Here is a 9,340-nt window from a genome sequence, read left to right as displayed (position 1 = left end):
TGAAGTGAAATTTTTTGTGTGGGAAAGAAATGTGAAAAAAAATTTAAGCTTTGTTTTTATGTTTGATAGTAGTGGACAACTACTTTTCCAAGTATGTGTTTCAAAAAAAATGGTAGGCTGAACATTTGAAAAGTAGATAGCGCTGGAAGTCAATGGTAGGCTAAACATTTGAAAAGTAAGTCTTTTGGTATACTGTGTTCAAATGGGGGAATCTCATTCAGTTGGTAATGGCCAAAGGGGTAATTGATTTTGAGATGTGCAACTAAGAATAATAGAATCAAATGTCAATGCACTGTTTTATTTTAGATGAATTAATGTTGTGTAGTCTAAAGTTTACCTGTGTGATTGCTGACTGTAGAATCATGAGTGATCATATTTCCTTGGTTCATGTTTGCTGCATATGGTGCTATTAATCAGATGAGAGTGGGTGTAATGAGTTGAGTTGGTGAAAAAAATCATAAAAAATATAATTTTTTTATTATTTTCTTTGCTGCAAACCTCCACTCTTTGAGACGTCTATTGCTGAAAATACGGTTCTCAAAAACATCATTGATATTTTGTATTTCTGATAGTTTGAAACTGCTTCATGTAAATTCTCTAAATAGCCTACTTCTTAGTAATAGCTGCATTACAAATTAGAAATTTAACATAACACTGAAAATTTCAGCAACAACTTCATTGCTTCATATAATACATTTCATACTTCTCCGGAATACATTTGAACTTGGAGCTCTTCAAAATCTTAGAAAAGAAAGATACCAACCCCATATCCAAAAGGTGGGGACTACAACTCACAATGAACTCTTGTTATTATTTTGAAAGAACTCCAGCTTAAGAAAACAAATTTTGGTTAAAAGGGTTACTGCCAAATAAAAACCCAAAAACGTTTACAGACCACATCTCATGATTATAAAATATAAATCAAATCAGTTCAAAGGCATTTTTTTATTGAAATCTTGACAACGAAAGAATGCCAACAATAAGCTCGAATATTACTATATTGTCATCCAATCATAACTCGGGAGGATTCCTTCAAAAAAATTAACATCAAACTCCAGCCTAATAGTAATATATTTATAGAAGAGATCACTCAAAAAAAAATTGACCTCGAGTGCATGATCCAATGCTGAACTCTCAACTGACAGTTTTTGATGCATATAACACCTCATAACGCAAAAGGATTCTAACATGGAAGAAATATTTAACCACCCTCATGGAAGAGAAGTACAATAGGAAACTCAATATACGAGAAACCAACACAGTTGGTCATGATGATAACAGCTCATGGAAAGAATGCAATCTTCCACTATTACAAATTGGAAACTGACAATAGTGTTCTTACACACATCAAAATATTCTCTAATAGTGGTACAGTAGAAAATTTTACCTAGCATTATTACATCTCAATTCCATGCTAATTTATCAATCATTCACAGAAGAATGGCTTAATTTCCCACCGAATCAACCCTAAATATTAAATGTGATGGAATTTCTGGCGACATTTATTTTCTTTTTAAAAGAATGAATAAATACATTATTCTAAGAAATTATGTAGACCACCCTAAGAATATTACTGCCAACCAAGACAAGAGACTTAATAGCCACAGCCACAAGAAACACAACACAATGAAAATTTCAGACTCTTAACACTGGAACTTTATAGCCACAAAAGACATAATAGTCACAGCCACAAAGCCTTAACAAGATTCTGGTCAGAGAACACGATCTTGAAGGTCTGCAAAGATGTTGGATGCTAATGAAGTCAACTTCTTGCCTGTTTCACCGGCTATGTTCTTTATGGTTGACATGTCTTGGGATGCCTGAAAGAAGTAGCAATCAAAATGGATAGTAAGTGACATAACCAGTGACAATATATAAAAAAGTGAAGAAAGTTATCTGCTTATGGCACGTTCTTCTATTGATGCTAGATATTGCTTGCCTGGGCATCATAATTATCACTGAAACTAGGAAGTTCTTGTTTTGCATAAATGATAGATCATTCATTTCAACTGTTACATGGATAGATTATTTTATTACAAAAGACTCAAAGTTAAATCCATCATATACAATAATAAAAACATCAAATTAAGGGACCCTTCCGCATATGGTTAAATAACAGGAAGGAAAACGGAATGATATTCCAAAGCATCCTAATGTGATATCCTCGTCAAAATAAGGTTCATATAATCAAAATATAGATAAATGATAAATAAATAAAATAATAATATAATACTAATCATACTATAGTATTGCATAATATATTAATATTAAAATATGATTATATAAAATGATAAACATTAATAATTATAATATAAAGTGAATTGTATTACTATTAATATTAATAAAATTATTAATAAATAATAACATAGTAATAAATTGATATTAACAAATAATATAAGGAAAGACATCTTTTCACATATCAAGGTATATTAAGAAATATCAATCACTCAAAAACATACATAGAAAATGACATACATAAAATTTGGTCTGCAAAAAGTTCATATTTAAAAATTAAAATAAATTACGTAAGGACATTACAAATAGTATCAGAGCTAGCATCCTGACACCATGTAAATACATAAGACATATAGTCTATGTATAGTCTATGATGCCTGCAGACATAGAATATATGGAATCAGTAAACATGAAAGAGCAAAGAAATCATTTTGGCTGCATACAGAATAGATAAAGGAAAGGCACGTGGAAGATATAGAAGCCAAATTAAGTGTAAGTGGAAAATGGGGTAGCAGCCGATAAACTTTGAAGGGACTTTGAAAAGATACACAGCCAATAAGGTCAATAGACTTTGGATACAAGAACGAAATATAACAGATCTGAATTTTATCTTGAAAACAACTGCACTCTCTAAGAATAATATACTATATCAGATTCTAAAACAACTGTTATGTTGAACACTTACAGCCTCTGCTAGTCATGTAATTACAGATCAACTGGGTGGAACTTCTTATTATATTACTTCCAACACCAACACTCAGAGTCGTACTCATTTTACAGATTTTTCATCATATGCTACTCTTCCAACATACATATCATCAATATAATAACAGCAACTGATTTTCTTTTCAACAGATATTTACAACTTCTTTATTTTATTACTCAGAGGAATCATGCTTTTGAACTCCAAGCAAGACATATTTATAACAATCTTTATCCAACGGGAAGCTAGAATAACTAGGTCGTTTCAACTTAGTTTTCCTCATCCCTTGTCGATTTTCAAACTGACACTCATCAGTGTACATTTGCAAAACCAAAGGTTTATTTATCTTAGCATTGAACATGTTAGATTCATATACAAACGGACTGAGACAAACAACATAGCCGCTTGTCATATAAACCAATTCTCTTGAAATCTTGACTATTTTCAATATTAATTTAACCCAAAGTTCTGAGAATCGCCATGCAATCACTTGAATTGCCGGTTTGGCGATTCGATTCAACCAAGGCAATTTTTCATGAGTCGTGAATCAGATCAGCCAATTTTTTCCCATGAATCACATGAATGGCCGATTAATTCATGGAAAAAATCCCCTGAATTGGCCACACGGCAAGCCATAAAGTGAACTTAATTTTTTAATAAAACATGTGTTCTTTTTGTTTTCTTTTTTACTTTTCCTCTTTGTTTTAACCCTAAAGGACCTTATAATTGTTAAGCATGAGTAGAAGAGAGGAAAAGTGAGAGAAGAAGAGAAAAGAAAAACCACAGGTTTCCAATCAGCAAGAAGGAAGAGCACCAAAGAGATCAGAAGTCCATCTGAGGAGGCCATAAATTGCATTGGGAGTATTAAGAAGTCAATAGCAACACAACTCAACTCATTTGCAAGAGGTAAGTGCTGATTTTTTTTTGCATGTTAGTGTATTATGTATTTTTTGTTAAATTGTTTAGTTTTCATTTGCAAATCTTGAATTTTTTTACTTTTACTAAATTGCAAACTAGGGTTTGTTGTTTTGTAGCTTTTGTTTATTAGTTTCAAACTTTGATATTTTACTTGAATTTTCTTATTGTAGCAACCCTTTGCTTTCATTTTCCACAATGAGTTAAAAAGATGAATGCTAGAAATATACCGAAGAGTTTCCTGGAAGAAACGAATTTCAAACAAAATGTATGTTTTGTAAAGAAATAAATTCTGGTGGTATTTACAGATTCAAATACCTCATTGATGCTATACCTGGACATGATATTACAATTTGCACTCAACAAACTGCTGAGGCAAAACGCACTTGTTTAGTGGCATTAGAAAAATATAAACAAGAGAAATAAAATAAGAAAATGCAACTTGAAGGGTTAAGGGCTATTGGCTCCCATGCTCCCGTAGCTGAATCTACATCTGCATCAGCTTCCGCATCCCTAAGTTGTGTTGGAAAGGGTTCTTCCAGGCCTCATTTTTGTCCTGGCTCTAGTGCTCATGTGAGTGCTAGTGCTAGTCAATCTTACACTGAGATTGAGCCCAACTCCAACCTATTGCGGCCTAGAGTGCAGAAAAACAAAATGGATAGTGACTTTGTGCCCCACACCACTCCTGGCTCACAACCCACGCTTGAGGGCATGGGTTTAAACAAGGAGATTCATGATGCTGCCAGAAAAGAAATTTGCAAATTTTGGTACTATTGCAATATTTCATTTGTTGCAGCCAAGTAATTCATTCTTTTTTCTTTGTTTTCTTTAAGGTTAAACTTAAAGTAAAACATTAATTATATCTACTTGTTTTATGATTCATTTATTAGTCATAGATTCGCTTTACAAGCTTGCATAATGATTTGACTTCTAAATTTCTAGTCTCCTTATTGGCAAAACATAATAGATGCAGTTGCTATTTGTTGTTCAGGGTTTAAAGCCCCGACTGAGGCTGAGTTGAGTGGATAACTCTTGGATGAAATGGTAGAGGATAGGAGGGTTGAGCTTGAGGAGCACCGAAAGGAGTGGATCGAAAAGGGTTGCACCATCATGACTAATGGTTGGACGGATAAGAGGAAATAGAACATTCTTCAATTTTCTTGTTTCCTATGGAGGTGATTGATCATTCTACTTTCCTACATACATAATTGTGAATCACGATTAAATATTTCAAAGTTTGATTTGTTGATTGCTTATTTGTTGATGATCCATTATAATTCATTGTTTTGTAGGATATACCATTTCTTCAAATCCATTGATGCTTCCGCTCATATAAAAAATGCCACATACTTATGTGAGGTTATTGAGGAAGTCATAGCAAAGGTGGGATAACAACATGTGGTGTAGGTGGTGACAAATAATGAAGCAAGTTATGTTGTTGCAGGTAAACTTTAACTTTCCAAGTTTTAAAATGGTTTTTTTTTTTAATTTTGAACATTTTATAATTCTAAGTTTCTTAAGTTCTAATATGTTTGAATTTCTAATTAACTTAAAATTGTTGTAGGTAAACTTTTGATGGAAAGGCACCCCACCATATTTTGGTCCCCTTGTGTAGCACACTACATTGACCTCATGTTGGAGGAAATTGGCAAGCTTGAGTGGGTCAAATCATGTGTCTAAAGGGCAAAAAATATATGTGAGTTTATTTATAATCATTCATTTGTCCTTAGCACAATGAGGAAGTACGTAAGAGGCAAGGAGTTAGCTCGTCCAGGCATCACAAGGTTTGCCTCGAATTCCATCACACTGCAGTCTTTGTTGACATCAAGGGAAGATTTGAGGAGCATGTTTGTTGGGTGGGAGCGGATTTCATCTTCCTATGTTACAACCATTGCAAAGGTAGATGTGGTGAATTGCATCTTTGATGATGATGGTTTTTGGAAACCTACTAAAGAAATCCTTGAGGTAAATTTATTCCAATTTAACATTTAATATTTTACTATTTAGCATTTAATATTTAATATTTAATTGTTTAATGATTTAGTTTTACTTTAAGTTATATTATTTTATATTTAGGTTTTGACTCAAATTTTTTTTTTACTTTATATGCAGGTCACTGAGCCCCTTGTATCTCTCCTACAAACTACTAATGGGGAGAAGCCCTCTATGGGCTACATATATGAGAGCATGGATAGAGCCAAGGAGACCATTAGAGCCCAGTATGCAAGAGTGCAGGAGAAGTATGCCCCTATTTGGGATATCATTGATAGGAGATGGTAGAATCAGCTTCATCTATCCATCCATGTAGTAGCTTACTTTTTGAATCCGACATTTCGTTTCCGTCCTGACTTCAAGGCGGATGAGGAGGTTCTCACCGTGTTATATACAGTGATCCAAACATTAAGTAGTGATGAGGATAGTGCAGCTGCAACCATTGAGCTCAACAAGTTCAATAATAAAGAAGGGCCACTTTTCTCTGGCCAGATGGTCATAGATGCTCGGACAACAATATAGCCAAGTAAAAATTAAATAATATATTCATGAATCTAAAGTTTGACTTATAAGTTGTACATTTTAATTGTTGATTATGTAATTTTAAAATTGTAAATGAGACTAATAAATGGTGGCAGATGTTTGGGCCTACAACCCCAAAACTTCAAAAAATTGTCATCCATATTCTAAGTCAACCAAGCAGCGCTTCTGGGTGTGAGCGCAGTTGGTCCATGTTCGAGCACATCCACTCGAAGAGGAGAAATAGGTTGACTGTGCAGAGATTGAATGATCTTATCTTTCTTCATTACAACCTTCGTCTTAGGATCAAACAGATTTTGGACACTAACTCCTCTCTAATCATTCTGGAGGAGATTGATCCAGAATCAATGGCTCACTAAGGCTGTGGATCTAATCTTCACTGAGGAAGACCATGAGTGGGTTGACCAGGTGGATTTAGAGGCTGAGGCTATGGCCATGGCAGAGGAGGCAGCTAGAGCACGTTCAGGCACTAGTAAATGCACACGTGTAAACATAGGTCGTAGTGATGTTGTTTGTGAGCCCATCTTACATGTAGGAGATATGGCTCAATAGTCCTCTAAGACCTACCTTAGACACCTTTCTAGTAGGTATACTGGATACTCAGAGGCTGAGGCCGAAGTTGCAACCGAGCTTGAGGATGATGATGACGATGATGATGATGAGGCTTGAGTTGGAGCCTTATTTTTTTTTTTTTTTTACAGATATTACTACTAATAGACATACATTTCATGGATCTTCATCTTAGATTCTTGCAGACATTTATGATTTGATGTCTTATAGATCTTAATCTTACATACATTCTATGATTTGAATCATTATGATCATATGATTTCTATTTACTTCAGCTAGCCTACAATTTACATTTTACATGTAACATAGTTACATATGTGATGGATTTATCATTTATGTTCCATGTTTATGTATGTTAAGTTCTAACTTCTATTTGATGATGTTATAGTGTGTTTAAGTTATATTCAATAAAGGGTGCATGAAATAAGTTTTAAATTGTTAAAATCTCTAAATTTAAAGGGTTTTTTTTTAAAATTTGCCGATTCATAGGCGATTCATGGCCAATTCACGATTTGATTCGGCCTTGCCGATTCCGATCCAATTCTGATACTCGTTACTTTGATTTAGCCACATCATTTTTGTCTTCAAGCCTCTCCATCAAAATATAAATATGAACAATATGCTAGCAGGCAGAAGCCTGATAAACATAATTATATCTTAACATATAGAGACTAGACTTCTTCCATATTTTTTGCGTGTATGGACAGCTGTAATTGTTTCAATGTGGCTTAGACAAGACAAAATGATTTCTTTTATAAGACCATATTTCAACAACATCCAAATCTTTAAGAGTCAATTTTGTCTTTCCACGCCATTAATCATGCTTGAAGAAAATGACAACTCTATCTTTCCAATTATCATGTATGGAGAAAACCACAGGTGTTTCAGTCACTGTTTTTTTGGTTCGACATGTGTCAAAAATGATTCTGAATATGCACCATGCTTTGAACAGGCAACATATTTTGTTTGTCAAATGCAATTCATGATTGTTTCTGTCAACCCGTAACCGAACCGATGTGGAAAAAAGCTTTGAATACAATGAACCGATGTGAAAAAAGGGACTTTGGAAACATCAATGAAAATAATTGAATATTACGTAGCCCATACAGATAAAGAGCTTTGAATTGGAGGATCCCACCAAGTAGAGGATATTGGAGAGAGAGTATATACATGGCCGTTAATAAAATATGATAATATAAGAGGGATCAACAATAAGAGGAACAAGTTAATATACAAGGAAAAAACAATAATATTATCACACAGATAAGAAACAATCAAAAAAGGAATTCATAATATTGTTTGCACAAACGGCATATACAGCCATAAATATTGGACAATCACTCCATAACATAAGGACATAAAATTTAAAAAGGATTGGCATAAGGCTTTGTTAAATAACAGAAAGCACCATCGGGAGGTAACCCAACAAACCACTATACACAGTACCCTTGAAGGGGATAAACAAATAAGAATAACTCTACAATCACACATAAAATAAATTACCAACACAGAAGGAAGGATATTCTATTGGCAGAACAAGACTTTATGCATCTTTGAGGTAAGTATATTATCTATTATAATAATTAGAATCAGGTCACTTAAACAATATCCATGCTTAGTCCCATTATAAGTCTAAGCTAGAAGGAATAAATAGGGATACAATATGGAAAAGTCTGGTACAAATCCAGCAATAGGTTATCTCAAGATAGGTAAGGGTCAGCATCCCCGAGTGTCTTGAGGACATGTCCAACAAAGGCTTAAGGGCTTGGATCTACAAAAAAACCTTGAGGAAGACTGTTGAGTTTGGTCTAAAAGCGACCTGTTATATCTTAGCATTCCCTCTAAGCCAGACTTATAATCAGAATAGCATGAATTTTCCTAACTTGCCAAAACTTACTATTGATTTAATTGTGTTATTCAGTTCAACAGAATACAATTATAATGACGTTATTTATATATAAATAGACAACTCACAAGGGTCAAAGCAGCCTATTGTATCTCTTTATTCCTTCGATGCCGGAGTTATAACAGAGATAGCACGACCTTTTCAATTCACATATAGTTGATTATTAACTTGCCTATACGGGTAGCCTTAGCAGGGAAAACAAAAGTGTATTTAGGGAGAGGCTAGTGTAAATCCAGCTAATCAGTTATTCCCAGAAAGGATACGATCAACATCCCCAAGCGCCTTGCGGACACATCCAAGAAAGGCATAGGGGCTTTGATCCATAAAGCCTTGAGGGAAACCATTGAGTTTGGTGCCTAAGCAATCTATTTACATCCTAAGCATTCTTCTCGACTATGAATAATAATAAGAGTAAAACAAAACAAGCATCCCACTAAGTAGGCCACCTCGTGTGGATGCATAAACACTGCCGCTGAGGT

The 9,340-nt window shown here is 34.1% G+C and overlaps 1 protein-coding gene across 1 annotated transcript in view; it reads right to left on the bottom strand.

Moving 5' to 3' along the window:
• Positions 1-1,181: 1,181 nt before the first annotated feature.
• The window catches only part of LOC149532350 (putative ADP-ribosylation factor GTPase-activating protein AGD8), a 28,511-nt gene continuing 20,352 nt past the window's right edge, over positions 1,182-9,340 (bottom strand). The window contains exon 7 of the mRNA XM_089806929.1: positions 1,182-1,820. Within this exon, the coding sequence (XP_089663055.1) occupies positions 1,713-1,820 (108 nt within the window). The 3' untranslated portion in view covers positions 1,182-1,712. The remainder of the gene's footprint in view (positions 1,821-9,340) is intronic.

The sequence above is a fragment of the Cupressus sempervirens genome, chromosome 10, assembly GCF_028749045.1.
Source record: "Cupressus sempervirens isolate cs-2001-9-10 chromosome 10, ASM2874904v1, whole genome shotgun sequence".
NCBI lineage: Eukaryota > Viridiplantae > Streptophyta > Pinopsida > Cupressales > Cupressaceae > Cupressus > Cupressus sempervirens.
The sequence above is the reverse complement of the archived record's forward strand: the minus strand, read 5'-3'. Positions and strand labels throughout refer to the sequence as shown.